This window comes from Cupressus sempervirens, chromosome 9 (assembly GCF_028749045.1).
Source record: "Cupressus sempervirens isolate cs-2001-9-10 chromosome 9, ASM2874904v1, whole genome shotgun sequence".
Classification (NCBI taxonomy): domain Eukaryota; kingdom Viridiplantae; phylum Streptophyta; class Pinopsida; order Cupressales; family Cupressaceae; genus Cupressus; species Cupressus sempervirens.
Window position 1 is genome coordinate 826,026,407 of NC_143126.1, and position 23,383 is coordinate 826,049,789.

At 37.0% G+C, this 23,383-nt stretch overlaps 1 protein-coding gene across 3 annotated transcripts in view; it reads left to right on the forward strand.

Annotated features, from left to right (window-relative positions):
- The first annotated feature begins 17,823 nt into the window (after positions 1-17,823).
- Positions 17,824-23,383, forward strand: part of PDE194 (formyltransferase) — a 275,670-nt gene continuing 270,110 nt past the window's right edge. Inside the window, exons 1-3 of one of the 3 annotated variants that reach the window (XM_089802236.1) lie at positions 17,824-18,144; positions 18,428-18,586; positions 18,682-18,744. In XM_089802236.1, the coding sequence (XP_089658362.1) occupies positions 18,452-18,586; positions 18,682-18,744 (198 nt within the window). In that variant the 5' untranslated portion in view covers positions 17,824-18,144; positions 18,428-18,451. Of the gene's footprint in view, positions 18,145-18,427; positions 18,593-18,681; positions 18,745-23,383 lie in introns of all 3 variants that reach the window. The other 2 variants (XM_089802235.1, XM_089802234.1) reach the window with 2 other exon arrangements.

Below are 23,383 nucleotides of genomic sequence, written 5' to 3' on the forward strand. Positions count from 1 at the left end.
CATGGAAACATGTTTTATACATGTGTCCTACAATATGTGTGGGGAAAGAGTAAAGGTCAATAAGTATGAAATCTTGAGAGTGCAGTTGATAGAGAATTTGGAAATGATAAAGAAAGTAAATAATAGTCAATTCAAGTTTAGATCATAGATCAATTATATATTTTTCCATTTGATTAAAATATTTCCATTAATCTATGATTGAACTGATTAAGAATTATAAGTGCACAATTGATAAGATAACTAATGTGTATATAAGACATCCAGTCGATAAGATTGACAGTAGTGGAAATCTTATTATGAAGGCATTCCAAGAAGAAATGAAACAAAGGTATAGAATCCCACTTTCAGTTGTGAGGAAATTCAAGAATGATATATGCTTTATGGTTGTACTGATTTTACCTACATAGAACCTGTTGACCAAGAATGACTTAAGTTGAACCACTTGGTTATGAGGTTACAAAGGAGCAAGTTGAGGGATATGTGGAAGTGATTCTAAAATCAACAAGAGATGATGAATTCAATAGGTTTGGAACCTATGAGGAAATTATGCAAAAAACTACTCAATCTCAGCTTGAGAAATCTTCAAAGAAGGCAATAGAGGCTAAAATGAGGAAAATCATGGAGGAAGCTAAAATGATTCTAGAAGAAGTGAGAGTTGTAAGAAAAATAGCTACTAGTATGAGATAGAGTGGTTAGGAAGGAATCACATATGTGACAACACTTATAATAGCATGACCATCATAAGGTAAAATTGTTGCAAAATCTCAACCAACGGCATCAACTATACCCTATGCCGTAGTCTCTCAGGTACAACCTATAGTTCTATAGTTCACACAAAAAGGTAAACATGAAGAAGAGGTGAGCATAACAAGAGTCTAGACAACAAGCACTAGCAACACTAGGAGATTAAAAAGACTATAAAAAGTGAAACAAGAATTAGTTGAGCCACAACCCAAGAAAAGGACCAAGTAGATGGCTAGTGGATCAAGAAAAAGAAGAAAGACTCTAACAGTTAAATTTGAGGAATCAGAGGAAGAGGAAACAAAGGCAAGAGAGGTAGAGAAACCCAAGGAAGAGGTGAAGACACTTTCTAGAAGAAAGTCATGGAAGCCAAAGGTTGTGAACTTAAATGTTCAAATTATTAAGAACAACAATTTTGTACAATTGAATAAATTCTACGATCATTATAGCATGGACAGATTGAAGTTAGAGAATGTTGTAGTTAGGCATATGATCCTAACAAATAAGAAGTTTCAAGATATACATAAGGATACACCAGAAGATTTGTATAATAGACTAATTAACAAAAGAAGATGAGTAATGACGAAGATAAAAGAATTAGAGAAAATTTGATTAGAAAATTTTGTGAAGTTAACAATGATGATGATATGGAGAGAATTGTGAAAGGTATTGAGCCCTTGTTAAGAAAAAAAAGGTAAGAAATTTTGCTAATGGGTGGAAATTATGAGGAGGTGACCAAAGAAGTTGAGAAAGCTATTGCAAAGTTTATGACCTCCAAATCAAGCCAAGCACATGAAGCAGTAACATCAACAATAAAAGAATTAGCTCCGCAAGTCCCTATTGGTATTGATACCATGCAAGTGGATAATACAAGGATCACTTTAGACACTACAAAGGATCCATTTAAAGACTATGACACTAATATTGGCAATTTGGTGAGCTACACCAACTCTGAGAATAAAGAAGAAGAAGAAGAAGAAGAAGAAAAGAAAAAGAAAAAGAAAAAGGCTGAAGACAAAAAGAAGGAAGAAGAAAAGAGGAAGAAAAATAAATTAGAGTAAGAAGAGAAAAAAGAGAAAAGAAGAGGAAGATAAGAATAATAAAGAAGTAGAAGATAAGAAGGGAAAGAAAGAGGAAGAAATTTTTTAAGTAGAAAAGAAGAAGAAATTTGAAGAGGGTGAGCTGAAGAAGAAGAGATAAGAAGATGGAAGGAAGAAAATGTAATAAGAGGATAGAAGGAAAAAGGAGGAATGACCAAGAAAGTAGAGGAAGAGAAGAAGAAAATAGAGGAGGAACAAAAGAAAAAGGAAGAGGAAGAGAAAAGGAAGGAAGAAGAAGAGAATACAAAGAAATAAGAAGAAGGAAAAGAGAGGAAAGGAAACATGTGTTTGGTAACAACTCTTGAGAACTTAACTAATGATGATGATCAACAAGGTTTGATATCATCTTTAAGTAAGTTATTTGAAAATAATAAAAAGGTCAAGAGTTTAGAAAGCACCTTAAGCAAGATATTAAACAAATTACAAGAAGTTGTATCTATTAGAATAATAGATACTGATCTACAAGAAAGAGCAGTCAAGCCAATAAGCACATTAACAGTGAATTCACTCAGTTAGCTGAGGTGACAACCAATCAAGTGCAAATCAAGCATGATGCACAATTATTTTAAACTGTGTGCACTAATGTGAGAAATGATTTACATACACTTGATGCTTGCATTAAGAAGCTGAGAAGATGTCTAGATGAAGGCAAGAAATTGTATGGAAAATGTACTTTGTCATACAATTACATCAAAGACATGATTGATGAGTTCAATGGTAAGCTAAATGTATTACAAGTTTTGACAACTAGACTAGGACAACTAGATGAAACATTAAAGATCTTGAGGTAGAAATTCTACAAGTATATGATGATATTAGAATTATTGAATTAAGAAAAGAGAGTGTGATAAAGAGGTTCTCTTTGCTAAGAAAGCATCTAAGACTGAAGATCAATAATATGCATAAACAACTTGAGGAATGTCTTACAGCCAAGACATCATATGATAAATTTGTATATATAGAATTGAATGTAGTTGAGGTGGCATCCTATGGCCTATGTATGTTTCTCAACATATTAGAGGCAGTAAAGGACACTTGACATAAATAATTAGACAGATTGAAGACAAGCTTTGCAAATTGCATATCTAGAGTCTCAAATTTGGCATGAAGCAGAGGTAATACAATTTTGACTTGTACATAAATTTTGGCACCTTTTTCATTGATGTCAAAGGGGGAGAGAAGGATAAGGAAATTTATATAGATGTATGTACATAGAAGGATAAAGATAATGAGAGTAAAAGATAAGGAAAATAGATTGTATATTGTATAGAAAAATATGAAATGGATATTAGTCAAAGGGGAAGTTATATAATTTAATTAGGAGATATAAGGAAATATGGTTAAAATGTAATGATCCACAAGTTTTAAATTCTGAAAATTTTGTTAAGGCCAAATTTTGTAAAGCTTTGATGTTGTAAGTTTTTGGTACTTAACCAATTTTCTTGCATGTTGCCATTAATGCCAAAGGGGGAGATTGTTGGAAAATTGGCTAAGGTAGACATTGGATGTTGTCATTTATGGTAACATATCTTCAGTATGACCTTGAAGATTAAGTTACGATATTCATACTTAGAAAATTGTCTAAGTATCATACATATTATCTAGCAAAACATATAGAGTTTTTGTTGGAGAGCTTCACATAAGTCATATTGGCACATGTGCACTTAAGGAAATGAAGTAAAAAATATGATGATGATGTATACTAGAGTGCAGGTCAATATAGACAATACAAATAGAGTTATGAGCAGATTATCAGTTATGATAGTATATAGACAAAACATAACATAACAGAGAAATGAGTATTTTGGGTTAAAGAATTATTTTGTTTATGAAATGACTATTTAACTAATTAGGGACAACATCATAGATGTTAACTCTTCGCCAACGAGTTATAATAATACATTTTGTAAAGTGTGTAAAAACATAAAGACCTACTGGGCAATGATATTGTAATTGGAAAGGTATAAAGGAAAGATTGGAAATGTGAAATCAATATAAATAAGTGTGATATAGATGTGATGTGTGATATGAGAATTCTGGTATATGATCAGAGGTATGCGAATCGAGATTAAAAAAAAATTACAGAGCAGCAAAGGCAAATATTAGGTATTAAGGATATAAACAACAGAGTGAAAGAGGTTTTTGTATCTAACTCTTTGTATTAAGGAACCACTTTGTATATTGCATATTTGGGTTGTGGGCTCATCTTGCATACATTTTTTATTTGTATATATCAACTTCTAATAGGGTTGAGGCTTCTAACAAGGCCTAAGTCCTCTAACAAGGACTGAGACACTATAAAGATGTAATAGACTCCTAACAGGGTTAATATCTTTAACCATATACTTTTGATCAATGGATGATTTTGTGGGTGCCATCCCCACTAGGGTTTTCCCTTGGCCAAGGTTTCCCTAGTTAACAAAATATGGTGTTATGATTTCTCTTATCGCATGGTTATGTTTACTATTCAACATAATTAGTTTACTCTCCTATGCAAGTTATAAGGTTATTAATAATATCTAATTTTGGGCTAAAGTTTGTAAAATATTGATTCACCCCCCTCTTAGTATTTCCTATTTTTAACAGGTGTGAGTCCCTAGCTTTCACTTAAGAATTACAATACCTCAAATTTCTTGCTCAAATCTTGCTTGACACTTTCTAAGCCTTTGCTCACACCACAATGCCAAATTACCTACAATTTTTTTTTTGAAGCCAATGCCAACAAACCTAAGCAAGAGTTTTATTTCCACTAGTAATAATTTTTTAAGGTAATAACTAACATTAGAGCTAAAGCAAGAAATAAAACAAATTAGAACAACAATAAAGCACTGACCATTTTAATAGTGAAGCAATGAAAATAATCACTTCAAAAGGTTTTCACCAAAGTTAAACTAGGGAATTAAAAAAGTTTTTAAAAAAATAGTCACCGTACCTAAAAACCCTCCTCCCTCAGCTCTTGCTCAACCCTTGCCATCACTCCCCCCCCCAACCCAATTTTTCTAATAAAAAGAAACAAAACATATTAGAAATCAAGAAAAAGAAATATTAAAAGAAATAATAATTAGAAAATATTAACATTACAAAATATAAGAAATAATAAAGAAGAAATCAAAGAAAAAAGAAAGAAAAGAAAATTACTTTTAAGGCTCAAAAGGCTAAAGATAGCCTATGGGACAAGCCACTTCACACCCAATTTTTTGCATTTATCTTCTTTTCTTGTTTAAATCGATGATGACTATCCAAACTGCTCAACAATCTCCTTATTGAAAAGATCAACCTAAGAGTTTATTGTCAAGAGAGTAGTAAACTTGTTCCTGTTATCCTTGATGCACCACATTCTAAGATGAATGCTTTTCTATTTTTACTTTATCGGAAGTGCAAAAAAATTCAATTTTTTCTTCCCAAGCCTCTTTTTTCTTTTTCAATGCTGGGTTTCACAATAAGATTGATAAGAGTTTTGGATTAACATAAAAACAAGTTTTGAGGGGACCCAAAGACCCTTTACATCATAGAAACAAAAGATATTCGAAGAAAGGCCAAACATTCCAAAGGGATCCAAACAAAGGTTTTATAGGACCAAATACCCCAAGTAAGACCCCAAAACCAAAAGCAAACTACCAAAGAAAAACATTATATGTCTAGCAACACCAACAAAAAAGCTAGAAAAGAAAACCAAATAGAACTCTTAACCAACCATCCATCAAGGGAACTAAGAATTTCCTTTTACTCCCTTTTTGTGGGAGTGTAAATTCATATCAAATTAAGGGCCTTTTTAGATCCTTTCCTAGTAACAGACGTCCACCCCTCCTCCACCATCACAACCTTAGACTACCAAACTTGAGAATCCAAAATAGAGGGAAACTCATCCAACTTTTGACAAGGACCAATTATCAACACTTTTGCCAACATATTGGAACTAATACTAGTAGTCTGATTACCAATAAAAAAATTACAAGCACCAGAGCCAAAAGTGCCAATACCAAAACTAGAAGAAGAAACATTACCAATGCCAGTAGATATAACTTGAATAGATCCAATAATCATAGCACTAGAAAGCTTACCTTGTCCAAAATTAGTGGCTACAACATCAAAACCACTAGTATTACCTCAACCAGAGTTTGCACCCAAATCACTAGATCTTTCACCTTAACCAAAAACAATAGTCTCATCCTCCTTTTAAAAGGATCTAGGACTATCAGTAGATAAAGGACCAAAACCATCATAAACTTGAGAATCCATCCTAGAATTAGAAGCTGTTAGATTGTGGTGACTGATCAGGAAAGTATTGTACATACTTCATAACTTCTTTGGGGTTCCAAAAAAATTTGGGCCCTATTTTATCAAGATTTTGGGCTGACATGTAATTATTAATTATAACTCTAAAGCGATTAAAATACTTGTATAAAAGGGCTTAGGGTTAGGGATTGTTTTATAAGGTGTGATGCAAAATTGATTCTTGCGGCGGTATTGAGCTGTAAGGGATTACAGATTGTAATCACTGGATCATAAAAATATTGGACTTGTTGTTTGGTGGATGTAGCCTAGCGATTGGGTGAACCACATTAAATCTTGGTGCCTTGTGTTCTTTTCTGTGTGATCTATTATTTTTTGTTATTGATTATATTTGCACGTAATTGTTATTTTTGTCCGTGGTTTAATCCTAATAGAAGCATTTTCCATCAAACAAAGACCTGAAGGAACAACTTCCACTATAGAGGATGGAGCCCCCAACTCTTCAAATCTAGAAACGTCATCCACTAGATCAAGTATTTTTTACTATGGAATAATGTTGCTTCAATACATCCTTCCACCAAGAGAAGGGTCATTTATTTTTGGATTTTCCAATCTCGCACTTAGCAACAATATGTCCATTATTGAAACATTTTTTTACACCTAAAAGGGAGACCCTCATAATCTAGCAAATGAGTCCAAGAACCCTTCGAATAACTTGTCGGAATGTCCAAAATGGGAAGAGTACTTCTGAGAGGGGGGGTGAATCAGGAGTACCACACTTTTAACTATTTTCAACAATTTAAACATATAACTAAAAATCAAATTGCATGCAAGTAAACATATAAATGAACATGAAGTAAATCACATGCAATAACACATAACACCAGATTTGGTAACCCAGTAAACCCTCCAAGAATAAGAAGGTAAAACTGGGGTGGGGATGATACCCACAAAAATCCCTGTAGCAATAAATGTTCAACCACTTCTGATGGTCTGCCCTGTTAAAGGCTTTACACTATGGCAATAGTGACCTAATTAGAGGATTTACAAACACTTTACATGAAGTGTCACCCTGTTAAAGGATTTACAATAGGTTGTTAAACCCACCTAATACAATATGATTTTCAATCACCTTCTCCAAAGGTTCTCCTACCTACCTGTTAAGCTAACCTATCAAAATAGGATTTTCAACTTCTAATACAATGGTAAGAAAGTATTATGAATCTTTGACCTGATTGCATATAATCTTCAATTGCTGATTTCAGGCACTTGTTTTTCTCCTTCTAACCTTGATCCTCTGAGATCTAATATCTAGTCGTGTCTCTTGTCCCTTGTATTGTTATGATCAACTGGATATGAAATTGTTGCTCTGTTCCTCTAAGTCTTTCCTTCTTCACACTGAATTTCACTATAGTCTCCCCATACATTTTTCTTATCCACACACACAAAATGGGGTTTTCAACCTCCTTTTAAATATTGTAAAGACTTAAGGTTAGGTATGGATCTATGATCCATATTAAATCTCAAATTCCTACTCATTCTTTGTATTTTTCTCATTGGTTGCCTGCCTTTTCCATTTTTCTGATTGGTTGCATGCAAATCATATAGGGAATGTAAAAGATTCATCCTTATCCTTTTTCTCCTTCAAAATCCTTCTATGTCGGCTCCAAAAATAGTTTACATCTGAGTTTGTGAGGGCACAAACTTATATGTTGATTCTGTGCTACTCGGCACATATTGGACTACCGGTGCTCAGCACACATACTATCCTAGATTGCTCAACACCTATTACACTCTATCTTGCTCGACACATATATGATTCTGACTCACTCGACATATAAAGCATTCTGACTTGCTCGACATCAATTGTGACTCGACACCTATATGTCACTTGGCACTTATCTACTACTCAGGACCTGAAGTCACTTGACACTTGTTGGAATTCTGACTCGACACACACTGTGGCTTGGCATACATAGTGTACTCGGATTCAATGTAGAAAGTGATTAAGTGTGTTGACACTTAAATGTCAAAACCATCTAAGGACCAACAATCTCCCCCTTTGACATGAGTGTCAAAAACACTTAACTAAACATTGTTAATTTGTCCTTACAAGTACCTTATCCACAAAATTTCAAAATTTGTTCAAAATACCTTAACTTCCCTTGAGCTGATTATGCCTTGACATTCATCAAACCAAAATTCTATGCTGATGTACCTGATACTCTTTTGCCTTTGCCCTGTTCCTGTATTCTGTAACTGTGTGTTGTATATTCCATATGATTGCCAAAATTTTGTATATCCCCCAAAATATATATCTCCCCCTTTTCTTATTATTATTTCTCTTCTCCTATCTTATTATTTTCCCCTTTTGACACTTATGTCAAAGGGTTCTAAGGAGTGATGCCATACTTAGCCAAAAAGTTACTATTTACCTCCATTATTGTTTTCAGAGTTGCATCTGAATTCTCCAAAGCTATGTTCAGTGACTTGTGGTGGTTGGCAATCTCTGCAGCAAGGTGTACAAGTCCATCAAGTGTAGAAAGATTTGGGTCTTTCTTTAAAACTATGTCAGCATAATCTTGTTCCTTATGGAGGACTTCTAAATGAGGGGTTATGGAGGACTGAATTTGCCAGTTTAACCTTAATATTAGCCTCCTCTGTTGTAAGCATAGTTAACTCCCTTTGTATGTGAAGGGATTGTGCAAAATGCTTCTCACTTTGAGCTAGATCTCTAGGTAATTGCATGCTAGAGATTTTCAAGTATATTTCCAAGCTCATTATTCTTTGATTAGTTTCTTGTGTGAAATTGGGAAAATCACATAGTTTCCTATACAATGAAAAAATGTTTTCAAGGACAATTTTGACCTTATCTATTGTCTTGGCCGACTCTACCTATTCAAGTGCAATTCCACTTGATATCTTCTCATTCACTTTTCCTTGAAACTTTCTCTTTGACCATTCCATGAGTTTGGTATCGGTATCTTGGTCTTCATTTGTCACCTGGTCAACTATGTTTGATAGTTGCTCAATTATTGGCTTGGCTTCATCTGGTGACTGCAAGCCGAAGGCATCCATGAAGATGTCCTTTATGTCATGAAGTGCTTGCTTATGTTGGAATTATTTCCTCAGTATTTCCTGCCTCATCCTTTTGTCTAATGCATTTTGCATTTTAGTCATTTGTGCCATTGTTTTAGTCTTGGAATCATAGGAAGGAATCACAATATCTTCATCTAATTCAGGGTCTCCATAGTGAAGTACCCTGGCCACTCTTGTTGAACTCGAGCCTAGAGTTGAAAATTTAAAGGGGATAGCATCAGTACTTGGCTTCTAAATGGTGTTTGTAGGAGTGCCAGTCTTTGGTAATTCTACCAATGTTTGAATAGCGGCCTGCTCCTTTTCTTTTGTTGTATCCTCCTTCTCATCTGACTTCCTTTCCTCTACACTCGGCATCTAATTAGTATTACTTGTTGCACTTGGTGGAGGTGGTGGTGGAAGCATCAAAATCTTAGTGCTAGTAGTTGTGTATGTGAAAGGCGATACCTTTGGTTTCACCTTTTCCCTTTGTGGTGCTGCTACTACCTTTTATAATTCATCAACACTCACCAATACAGGGCTTGTGCACAACTGTGCCTGTAAAGTAGATTGGTGAAGGATCTTGGAGAGATCCTCTATAGTAAGGGGATTGATGTTCTGAGTTGATTTGTCAATAACATCCTTGATGATTATTATCTCTGCAGGTGTGATGGTTGTATGAGGAGGGCTAGGAGGTGGCAATTGTGTGTCTTGCACACTCTGTTCAACTTGTTGTTCTTGTTCTTGATCAGCTATTGCCATTTCTTCTCCTTTAGCTAATTCCTCTTCTTCTTTCTCCTTATTCTCTTCCTCTCTTCTTTCTTCCTCATCTTTCTTTTCCTCCTCTTTCTTTTCTTTTTATGTTTCCTTTGCCTCTACCTCTCCTTTATGTTCTTTTGCTTTCTTTTCCTCTTCCTTCTCTTTGGCACTAGTTTATGCCTTATTGGTTTCCTCTACTTTATCATCAATAATTTTATAAATTATTTTCCACAATTGTGTGGATTTATTTACAACATCTTCAATCTTATTCTGAAGGATGCAAAAGGCTCTGTACTTGGGTGCAAACTTGCCACTATGTTTCTTGTTTGCCTTGGTTATTTGAGCCTTTGTCATGTCAGACTTCACTTAAGCTAGGGTAGATTCTCTAATCTCCCTTTGCATCTTTAGACAATAATGCCATTTATTCTCAACTATCTCGTATAGTTCCTTTCACATAGTATTGTCAAGCTCTAGAGGTGTGTTTTTAAATTCTACCATCATGGCATACACGCATTCCTCTACTTTATTTTGTTCTTCCCTACAGAGCTTATTGAAATTAAGTGACTTTAAATCATTCAAATCTACATTTTTAATCTTATTACACAGTTTATCAATTGCAGATTTAGGAGGATGACTTACCACTTTAAATTGGCTAATGTCCTCTAATTCTGTCCTTTCATCATTTGTATCTAGTTGTGCCACATACCTTCTTCTCTTCTTGGGCTCTTCAGTAGGTTGTGTGGTGGCTTTCTTCTTCTCTTTTGATGCCTCTTTAGCCTTTTGAGTAGATGCTCTTGTAGTGACCCTTGTTGCTGGAGCTAGTTTGGTAACCTTTTTAGGCTTGGGTTGAGCTGTAGGCTGAGTTTCTGCCTTTCTCTTCTTTTGCTTGGCAGGTGTTGGTGCTTCCTCCACTTCTTCTCCCTCAACACCTTCCTCCTTGTCTTCTCCTTGCCCTTGTGTCAGCTGAACTAGGCCTTGCCCTTGCTCACCTTCTTCCTCATTGTCTCCTTCTACTTCTTCTACTTCTTCTTCTTCACCTACTTCTCCTTCAATGTTTGATCCAAATGTCTTATTTATCTCCTTTACCATTTTATCTATCTTTTTTATAATAGAAGCAGTTTTCAATTTAGTTTCAACTTTGGACTTAACAACATTATATGTCCCAAAGTGAGGAGCTGCATTATCAATTTCTTCTGCCAGCAATGTTGTGATTACTGCTAAGGCTTCATCTACATCAAGCTCATATCCTAATGACTGTAGCCATCTTACTCTTGGTATTGTTGTCTGGATGTAGGTGTAGTCAATGTCAACCAAGAAACATATGTCACTGACATGTTGCTCAACTAATGATATTGGTATTCTCATTCTCTGCTTCATAGACTTCTTTAAGTCTTCAAAATAACTAGTCATCTGAGCCTCAAAGTTATCTCCCATCTGATCTACGAACTCATTTATTTGTGTGACTGCAAACTTGTTGGAATTCTAGTTTACTTTCCCAATTGAAGGGAATTCTTCCATCACATAAAAGAATATGTAGACTAATACTGATCCAAATTTACATTATACTCTCTTGGATCTTCTTATAGCTCCCAAATTTTCTTTAATTTGCTGAAGCATTAGCTCTGCCAGATCATAGGTATGATCTTTCTTCACCAACTTGTATGCCACATCAACAACTATGTAGGGTATGCTATTCAGTCTGTTGGATTGGTAGAATTTATGTGAAATTATCCTCATAGCAAAGTCAAGTAGGGGTTTAGTTACAGTATCTATGATCATTCCCCTATTGTTCCATTTTGCACCTATATTCTTCTCAATAACCTCCTTCCTATCGCTTCTCAAGGTCTTTGGCCAATCTAGGGTTGGGAGTCCAGTAACCCCATGAACTATTCTCTTGGTAATCTTGATAGGCCCTATCTCTAGCCACAGACATCCATCATGAATTTGACTCAAAACAATGCGAATCCATTCTATCTTAAACACTGTAGGTAAAACTAGGGTTTTGGTTAGACCCTTCTTCTCAACAATTTGGAACTTGTCCTTCAATATCCCATTGTCACACAACTTATCATAGGCATGGAAGATTTCTAGATCACCTATGGCACCGATTTGCAGTTGTAGCACTTTTTTATGTCCTGAACCATGACAACCTTAGGTGGGATAATAGATAATGCACCAGCCAGATCATTTTTATAGGCAACTTCGAGGATTGGCCTAAATTCGGGTTGTTTGACTTCATTGCTAACTAGTTGGATCTCATGATCTTCCTTTGCTTTAGCGTTTCTTGAACTAGAGGCCATTTTACCGAACTAGGGTTTTAAATGTATTAGAACTTTAACTTTTGTGTAGCTTGGCACTTGATAAATACCTTTAAATCGACGAGTTCATGCTAAATTACAGTTGGAATCCATGCAAATGGCTTCTAGGTTGCTGCTTGATTGCTTCTTTGCTCTTCTTGACTTTGCTCTATGTTCAAATGGTGTAAAAATGAATGAAATTCAACCTTATACCTGTCAAAGACCTAGCATTAAATGCTTCATGCATACAGCTATAAACTTGACACTTGAAGGATTCAACATGTCTCGGCTCCCATTGTAATTCATTTATTTGGCCTCTACTAGACTTCTACTTCACTCGGCTTCAACTATTAGCTTGACAACTATTAGAAGCTTGACATCCATTGGAGCTTTACTTGGCATCTAAAAGTAACTCGCCAGCTTCTTCAAAATTTTGCATGGCATCGTTTCTCATGCTGATTTCTTCTCTACAGTACTCTTTTGTTCTTTGGGACTGACGTATGATATAACTTTGCATATCAGTCCCATACACTCTTCTTTTGCTTAATTGGATGAAGTGTGATCACTTGACCTCTTGGGTGAAGTGATCTCTCCATTTGATGTGATGCACTCATCTTTCTTCTTCCAAGTCTTGTTCATTTGCCCTCTTATTCGTTCAACATCAACCTTCTCTTTTTCTTTGTTGACTTCTGTCTTGGGTGCTTTTGACTTTGTAGGGCAGTTCTTGCTGATATGACCAGTTTTCAAGCAACTAAAATATGTAGTTTGGCTTAGCCATCTGCTGTAACTCCCTCCAAAATGTGTCCTTATGCAATTTTTAGAAATTTTTCCATACTCTTGACAATAGTGACAGCTGTACCTAGTATTGTAATCCCAGTTGTAGTGATGACCATGGTTGTTTCCTCTTGCAGGTTGATTAGGTGTCTATACAGGCTTTGATCTACATTCAAATGCTCTATGTCCATATTTTTTGTAGTTGTAGCAATGACCTTCAAATCTTGGTGTCCTCATAGCCTTGGTTCTACATTAATGTGCTTGATATCCTTGTTTTTTACACTTGTGACAAAAGCTTGCATTGGTAGGTTTATCATGTTGATGACTGTTCTTGCTCCTGCGCACATTAGAGGTATGTCCCTTTTTACCACATAAATGACAAGTAGGTTTAGTGTTCTTACCTTTGTTACTCCTTTCTTCTGTAGTCTTGGATGATTCTCCCTGTTTAGTGCTGGTGTAGCCAAGTCCTGAAGTATCATTACTAGCCCTTGTTGATTTCAACAATTGTTCAAAGTACTTGATAGCCTCATTGGATTTGTTGTAGCTTTTTGCTATCTCCTTTTCTTTCTTCAATTCATTCTGCATCTTCAGAGTGGAAATCTCAATATCCTTCGTGTTTAGCTCATGATGAGCATTCATCATTTGACTTAAGGTGTCTAGCTGCATGTTTGAAATCTTTTCAAACTCAATTGTCTTCTCTTCTAGTCTATTGGTAAGATTTCTCTTACCATCTTCTATCATGGCCTTGTCTTCAATGGCTCTCTTCTTTTGTTCAGTCACTTCACAAAGCATTATGGCTTGTGATTCTTGTTCAAGCTTGAGTAATCTGACTTCTTCAGCTTGCACTCTATTTTTCTCCATTAGTTTGGCTATTGTTGCATCAAATTCTTTGGAATCTCCATTGAAAAACACTTGTGTGGTATCAATCTCCTTGTAGTGTATGTCATTTTCAGCTATGGCTATCTCTTTCCTTCTTTTTAAGGATTTTCTCAATTTTTCTTTAGTTTCTTCCACTTTGTGTAGAGCTAGGTGCACATCAATCACCTAATTGTCTATGATCTTCCCAAGTTTGAAGACTTCCATCTTTAGACCTTTTCTCTAAGCTGTTAGGCTTCTCGTTGTGAGAACCTCTACTATGATACCAATTGTTGGAATGTCCAAAATGGGAAGAGTACTTTTGAGAGGGGGGTGAATCAGAAGTACCACACTTTTAACTATTTTCAACAATTTAAACATATAATTGAAAAGCAAATTGCATGCAAGTAAACATATAAATGAACATGAAGTAAATCACATCCAATAACACATAACACTAGATTTGGTAACCCAGAAAGCCTCCAGGAATAAGAAGGTAAAACTGGGGTGGGGATGATACCCACAAAAATTATTGCAACAATAAATGTTCAACCACTTCTGATGGTCTACCCTGTGAAAGGCCCGCCCTCTTAAAGGCTTTACACTATGTCAATAGTGACCTGATTAGAGGATTTACAAACACTTTACATGAAGTGTCACCCTATTAAAGGATTTACAATAGGCTATTAAACCCACCTAATATAATAAGATTTTCAATCACCTTCTCCAAAGGTTCTCCTACCTAGCTGTTAAGCTAACCTATCAAAATAGGATTTTCAACTTCTAATACAATGGCAAGAAAGTATTAGGAATCTTTGACCTGATTGCATACAATCTTCAATTGCTAATTTTAGGCACTTGTTTTGCTCCTTCTGACCTTGATCCTCTAAGATTTGATATCTGGTCGTGTCTCTTGTCCCTTGTACTATTCTGATCAACTGGCTATGAAATTGTTGCTTTGTTCCTCTAAATCTTTCCTTCTTTACACTGAATTTCACTATAGTCTCCCCATACATTGTTCTCATCCACATGCGCAAAATGGGGTTTTTGACCTCCTTTTAAAGATTGTAAAGACCTCGGGTTAGGTATGGATCTACGATCCATATTGAATCTCAAATTCTTGCTCATTCCTTGTATTTTTCTCATTGGTTGCATGCCTTCTCCATTTTTCTGATTGGCTACATGTAGATCATATAGGCAATGTAAAAGATTCATCCTTATCCTTTTTCTCCTTTGAAATCCTTCTATGTCGGCTCCAAAAATGGTTTACATCTGAGTTTGTGAGGGCACAAACTTATATGTTGATTTTGTATTACTCGACACATACTGGACTACTAGTGCTCGACACACATACTATCCTGGATTGCTTGGCACCTATTACACTTTGTCTTGCTCAACACATATATGATTTTGACTCACTCGACATATAAAGCATTTTGACTTGCTCGACATCAACTATGACTTGGCACCTATATGTCACTCGACACTTACATATTGCTCGGCACTTGAAGTCACTCGACACTTGTTGGAATTCTGACTCAGCACACATTGTGGCTCGGCATACATAGTGTACTCGACTTCAATGTAGAAAGTGATTAAATGTGTTGACACTCAAATGTCAAAACCATCTAAGGACCAACATAACTTAAAATAATCTCAGCTGGGAGACCCTTAGAAATATCAATATCAACCAAAATCCTAGCATAAGTGGAATAAAAACACTCAAAAGATTAGGAGTCCAACAAACAAAAATCCCTTAAAGCCTCGCCAATTTCCTTAAAATAGAATCCACCCAAACATGAAGAGGAAGATTAGGAAGCCTTACCCAAGTTGGCATTTTGTAGAAAGACTCAGTTAGATGGTTAAAATCTGGATGTCATGGTTTAACCATCAAAGGAAAATAATTCTCCCAAGAAAAGACCTGATCATAGAGAATGACTGGTGCAGGAGCACCTAGGGTAAGGTAAAGCCCTAAGTCTAATTTTGGTTTATAGATGATCTAACCAACCATTTGGATAATAAGGACTAATGATAAATTCCCAATGCGTGCTTAGGAGGTTTGCTTTGATAGGTTTTGGATTAGGAGTCTAATTTTGTCAATTAGGTCTTGATAATGGAAAAATTGCAAAAGTTTCTCTAAGAGGCAAAATGAGGTGAAATGCCATAAAAGGGGGCAAAGACTGTGTAAAGATGGCCCTTAGATGTTCTAAGGTCATCCTAGAAGGTTTGACAACATTCTACCCAAGTTTGAGGAGTCTAGGAGCAATGTTGCAAAAGTTGTCAAAAAATGGCATTGACAACTTTACAATTTTGCAAAATTGCTTGACAAATTTTAGGTAGTTTTTGTAAAACCAATGAATTGGGCAGTTATGGTTCAAACTGTAGGCTAGAATGGAGTATGAGGTCTATTTAAGACTTCTCCAACTCATTTCCAAGGGTTGGACAGTTGGGTGTACATACAACACCTGTAGTAGGACATTTTTATGCATTTAAAGCATAGTTTTGAAGTTTGATTGGAGTGTTTGGATTGAATAAGGAACTATTTTTGATGGAGTAGTATTTTGTGTTTATGCCTTGAATCTGTGTGTAGTTGTTTTGTTTTCAAATAAGCATTTGATAGGGTTTAGAAAACTATTTGTTTCTAGTAATCCTACTGTCTAGTTTTGTGTTGCAAGAATGAAATGGCCTATGGCTTGAGTGTCCTTGGTCTAAACACCATGGCTCTTGGAGACCAATAAATAGCCTTTGTACATAGTGTAAATAAAGTTTGTGGAGGTTGTAGAAGGCCAAATGCTATTTTAACAAGCGAGCCCTAGGCAAGCAGACAAGCTTGGCAAGGTGCAAGGAGATGCTTGTAAAGAGGTTTTGTGATGAACATGTGTTTGGCATGGGTCAATCTTGAGTTGGCAATGTAGGAGTAGTGCATTAAGGGAGCAAAACTTAAAGGAGGAGGTTGGGAATGGAGTTTAATTCCTGTGGAGGAGAAAACACTAACATTGCCTATAAAACCCTTAAAAGTAGGGTTTTCTAAATCTATGCTATACGAACATTACTGGAGCCCAAGATTTGCAAATTTTTTAAGGGTTGGTCATAAGGAACAAAAGTCTAGTATACAACAAGGGGCTTTATTAAGGGTTTTTGGGAGTTATAGCACTTTCCTTGTTTCTAGGAGGGCTAATAGGGGCTCTTAGGGCTACAAGGCCTAACTAGTCAATTTGGTGATTTGTGTGAAAGAAACTTGGAAGAATGGTGCAAAATGATGGGAAATGAGTCAAGAACCTCAATAGGAAGGTTTAGCCTTGTTTTTGAGGCACTTGGTACATTTAGGGAAGTTTTGGCAATCTAGGCCAAAGAATGCGTAGTAGGTAAATTGGGAGAATGACATAGATATTTGAATTCTTGGGTGAGTTTCTTGGAGAAAGAGGGATCCTCTAGGTTAGGGTTAGGAGAGAAAAACCCTATAGTGGGCTAGGAGTAGCTCGGGAAGAGCTAGAAAGCTCTTAGTTGAGGAAGCTCCCCATCAAAGACCTTCCTATCCTTTGGATTGAGGAAAGAAATAATGAATAAACCTTTGACCAAAGGGAAGATCTCAACAATAGCCATAATATATGGATCCTATTGCTGTGAAATCCATGCATGAAGATTTGAGAGAGTGGGCCAAAAACCCTTAAAGTGACGAATAATAGAATCCTTGGAGAGATCCCTAGTACATTCCTCAATTTCTACAAGCAACACATCCTTAGATTAAATGATATTGGCTTCTAGGTGGGAATTGGAAGAGAGACAACAGGTTTTGTGGCCTTTTCCAAACCCCCACCCTTGCACAAGGATTGAGCTTATAAAAACAAGATTGATAAGAGTACTCTTTAACCAAGCAATGATAATTTTGATTCTCCAAACGATTTTAACCCCAATGCAATCTTTTTAATAGTAATTAAGACTAAACTATGCAATATAATACTCTTTTCTCCCTTAATTTTTTTCTCAAGTCAGAAGTTTTTCCTTCTTTTCTTTGTAAATTAGAACACATTAATTCCCTCTCTATATAGAAGAGGAGGAAAAAAACCATTAATTTCAAATTAATGGTTAAAGAAAAAAGAAAAGGAAAATTGTAACGTTCACCAGGCCCAAAGATAGCCTCCGAGGAGTTTTCATTGACAGAAGAATCGCTTTTGAACGACATGAAAAAAAATTCAGTTTAATCCACAAAATCTTTGATTGGATGCCGTGAAGGCCTCGGACGCCGGTGGGGAAGCAAATTTTTAAGCGTGGTCATAATTTGGCTATCATTGTAGCCAAGTGAAGCTCTGGTATGTAGGGTTTATCAGGAAAAAAGGATACACAGACATTTTTGTTGGCCATATCTATAAAATTAATATTCATAGCAGCTGCTCCTATGGAATTACATTTAAATTTGAAGCAAGAAGCACATGCTACATTCAATAAAAATATGCCAAAGTTTATTATCACTGTTGTAACCTTTTATATTTTTAAGTGCTTTCTGTTATCTTAAGACCTATTTAGGCGGGAAGATTTTGAAAGGAATTTTTGTGGATTGGCACGGGAATTGATTCATTCATTGAAACTGACCAGGAATTGGGATGAATAAAAGAGCAAATGGATTTGGTGTATAGATACCATTTTACGCCTTCTTGTATGGTATGGAGGCGGAGATGGAGGGGCATATGCCATTGCTGTGCAGGTGTGGAGCTCAACAGAAAAAAACAAGTGGTCTTCATGGGCTCCCCTATTGTATGTGTGCGTGGTGTAAAACGTGTGCAATTAATTTACGTACTTCAACATTTTGGTATGACAAAGAAAATGACATTGTCTCCAATTCCATACAGGTGGCTGCCAATGCGCTGGACAAGTTACTTGATGCATCTCATTCAGAGCGCTCTATTTTCGATGTAGGATTTCTTCTTACTTTTACAGGCATTGAGCTAAGATATATACATTTCTTTTTCGGATATATTTTGAAGGAAAAAAGAAATAGTAACTCTGTTGGAGTTCAATTGAAGATAATCTTTCGTAATTTGAACTCTGCGAGAGTGTCATTTCACTCTATCTCTGACTTCTGTTCCAAACCTGTAATAACAACCCTAGATTTTGTTGTGGTTCATCTACCATGTAATAATTAAACTTCTTGCATGTCACAATTTACAGAACGACATTTTCTGTAGCGTGAAATGGAACACTGGTGGTAAATAAATGGCATAAGCTATCCCAAAGAATCATTTTATACAAGGTAAAAACAATCATATTAGAGGAATTGTATGCTAGATCACTTGAATGTCGCAAAGACATAAACGTGAATGGTATAAGCATACAGGTTATATTGCATTGATATTGGCTATTGCATTCCAGGGAAAATGTGACTAGTGAAGTTGGGTTTGATGGTAATGGTGTGATGAATCTCTTGAATGTTAGGTTTATGATGATCCATAGAACAATCACTGATTGTGATATTAAAATTGAAACATAGACTTGTAGGACTTGTACAATCAAAGCAGGACACGACAGATGAAAGCAGCTTCTTATCAACCACCCTAACTGTCGTTGTTAGATCTCTTCTTGCATTGTTTTGTTTTATATTATTAATATATTACTAACCAAGTAGTTTACTATAATAGGACTTTATCATGCATGGAACTGAGAATAAATAATGAATATTCATCATATTACTATTAATATCTGCTCTTCCCACTAAACTTGAGTTTCAGACTCATGCACATCAGTAGGATGCACATCTTCATATCTCTAACTGGTCAGTTACATTGTTGATTTTGTTGGCTCTTTCACTACCTTGTGCTACAGAGTTGTATGTTTAGTAGTAACGTCTTTTGGTCATATTCCTTGACTTGCAAAATTGGGGATAGTTCTTTTGGGTTAACTTCTGTTGTTGGGAAATTTGGGTAGTTAAACAATTGGAATAACCGAGGGAGTTACAAGGGTGCAACGGTTCGCCTCGCACCCCCTCGGGCATTATATGTATGAACTCTCTTCATAGAACGGGATATGGATACTGATGTAGGAGCTTCGAGCTTGAATTTTGGTGGAGTTATGCTTTTCATGGTTAGGGATGTGTTGGAGACACATTGGGGAACCTTTCCTCATGATTGCATAGAGATTGGATGGATTGAGATGAAGTTAGAGCTGTTTTACCTTGCTACTAGAGTTGTATGTTCTGGTTTCTGTGTGCCTGTTGCGGGTGATGTAAATAATTTTGCGCAATGTTTCTGAAGCTGAAAATTTCATGGATTGAAGAGGGTCTAGAGTACTATCTATGGTCCAAGGCGCAAGTCCTAATTCATTATGAGTTGGGAGATATGGCCATTTTACTAACGCATCGATTTTTTGCCAATTTCGCGACGGGTTTCTGTGCGTGAATTTTGGGATGGATGCACACTTATCCTTAGTGAATCAGCCTTTGTGCACTTAAGGAGTTGTAGAGGACCTAAATTAATTCCTTCAGTTCAAAGCACAAACTCTAATTCAATTAGAGCTAGGAGATATCGCCGTTTTCCTCGAACATTGATTTTCGGGTAGTTTTCGCGGAAACGTGTGGAGTTTTTGTCTTGCGCAATTTCGTATGAGGAAATGGGATCTTGTTAAGATAGTGAAATGTTATTGTGTCATGTGTGGACCTAAATATAACTTGTCATTTAGTTTTGTTCCTATTTGTTATAGTTTTGGTTTACTCTTCCAAGGTGCACCTTTGTAATTAAATGCTTGACTAGCTGACTTGCGGCTTAGTTGGCTATTTAAGGAGGGCTTGGGTAGTGTCTTAAGCATAATAGAAGGAGAGGGCAATTAGGTTCAGAGTGGGAGCTAGAGGGCAAAGATTCAAGTTGGAATCTGGAATAAGAGTTTGTGAGAAGAGCTAGTGGCTGCGGTTTAGAAACAAGGAGGTTGCTTGGTGGCTTGCAAGCATAAGTTGAGATCTTGGAGGTTTCTACTAGATTGCTGTTATGCTACAGATTTGGGTTAGCTAGGAATTGAGTGGGATTTTGAGGGATCTTGGGGAACTATTGTATTTTCTTTGTATTTGGCCATAATAGGGAAGGCCTTACAGCCCGACACATTGACTGTATCAGTTGTTTTATGAATAGAGAATTGCAAATTGGTATTAGATCTTGTGTTATTGTTTAATTTCTGCTGTGTGGTTATTTGCTGGGGTTTAGGATATCTCCATTGGGGATTCTCCTGCCTTGCACTGCATCATGTGGAGATACTATTGTATATGGTGATCAATGAATAAATAAAATGTTGTTGAGTTCTCTCTATATTCTATGCCGAATACCTTGCTTTTCTATCTGAATGCAATAAGTTCCTGTTACCCCATGAGGGTAAACATTTTCCGTTGTTGTCGACTGAATCTAGGAAGTGACAAAGGTATGGAATAGGGTGGATAAATGGGATTACCTATTAATGAGAATATCATAACCAACAAAGATGGAGTTATAAAGCTTTTCAAAGGGGAACATATTAGAAAGGTCATAGTTGCCGTTGCACCAAAAGACGACCTGTCAATGACTAATACAATCAATAGTCTTGTAGAACCACAGGAGACGGTTAAGCCATGTCGCGAATCCTGCGAGGGACACTAGCCCACTGCCAACAATCCCCCTCCTAGTGTCACTTGTGTTGAAGTATAGTATCATTGAAGTGATATACTCATTACTTTGAGTATTTGTATTCATGATTTAAATGAACATTGTTTTATGTCTCATATTACTGATAAAAATATATGTGTGTGTGTGTGTGTGGTGTGTGTATGTCTATGACTTACATAAGCTACGAGACATGACTTTGTTGTTGTTTACCGTATAGGTAAAGAGATCAACACATACAGACAATGAACACGAACAACAGAATTATATTCGCATATGCCAGACATACAATATGCTTCATAAGATTCGCAATAGTAGATGAATGATGATTTACAAAGATCCTAGACGGGCTATAAATACTACTGCCGAACCTTCCCGAAGGAGTCTGTCGGTCACAAATATTCTATCCACTACAAACTATTTACCGACGATGTCGGCTACAAAATACAGAAACACCGCCGGACATCACCTCGTCGGCTACAGAATATAGAAACACCGCCGGACATCACCTCGTCGGCTACAAAATACAAAACACAAAACACCGCCGGACATTACCCCGTCGGCTACAGAATCACCGTCGGAACCATCCAGTTGGCTGACACCATCCCCCCCAAAAAGAAAAGTCGTCTCCGGACGACAATTACAAAATATCTGAGACAAATTAACAAACAAAATATATCATCAGAGTGACTACAACAAGAAAAATCTGCTTCTATCACATCACTTCACTTTGTCTCGTGCTTATAGCCTCTGCTAACACAATATTGTCTCCTCAAGCTGACCTTGATAGCCACCTGTGCAGCTTTCTCTGCTTTCAACACTGGGTCCACTAAGCTAAGTGTCGCTGCACTGCCTCCAACTGGATGATTAGCTCCTCCCGAGCTCTCTACGCATCCACCAGGACAACCTCCCGGTCAACACCTACTCCCAGTGCCTCGGTCCACAAACAGTCCATGCCTGCAGCAACTTCAACTCTTTTGAACTGGTCAGACTCCCACGACTGATATCCGCCACAACTGGGGGTTCAGGGGGCAACGCCCCCGGCGGGGTCGAGGGGCAGTGCCCCCGCGGGGTCCTGGGGCATCGCAGTACAGGGCGGGGTCGAGGGTCAGTGCCCCTCGCCGCCGCCAAGACCAAATTGGCACTTCGCAACCCACAGAGAAATGCACGGAACACACCATTTCTGTCATTTTATGCCGATTCCACACTCTTTCTGGCAACCACTGATGCTTCCCCTTCCCTTTGGCATTATCTGTCACTCATTCTGAACAACTTGATTCTGTCGTCGTTTTTTCTTTTTTTTTTCTTTTTTAGGCTATTGGCTTGAGCTCTACAACACGCCAAATTCCAAATTCCGTTCTTCAAGAACGCCTCAATATGAACTCTGAAATCAAATATTCTCCACCTCAAAATCCTTAATTGCGGTAACATACTCGTAGCTTAAAATAACATTTTGCTTCGCATGCTCTGGTTCGCGGATCAAGTCGCTGCAATGGCTGCCTCAGAATCCCTTAGCCTCACGTGAGGAAGTGGAGGCACGGCAAATTGGAAGATCTCTCGAAACCCTTTGTTGACATGCAATTTGCAGGAAAGCGCCAAATTTTCCTCCACGCCGGCAGGAAAAAGCTTGTGCTGTTTGTCTTTACAGCCCTGCGGACTGTTGCGAGACCCTGCTAACAGACTTTCAAGTCGCTGTTGTAAGCATCCCCCGCGGAAAGAAAGCAGTTATAGTTTTCTGTCCGGAAGCATTTATAATTTTCTGCCCGCGGGAGTCATTTTATTCCACCCGCGGGGCTTTTCACTTACGGCCTTTGCTTCTTTTTACACCCGCGGACAGACTGCCTTTTTTCACCCACGGACAGACTGCCCATGGGGCCTTTCTACACCCGCGGACAGGCTGCCCGCGGGGCCTGTCTTACTTTTTTTCTTTTTTTTC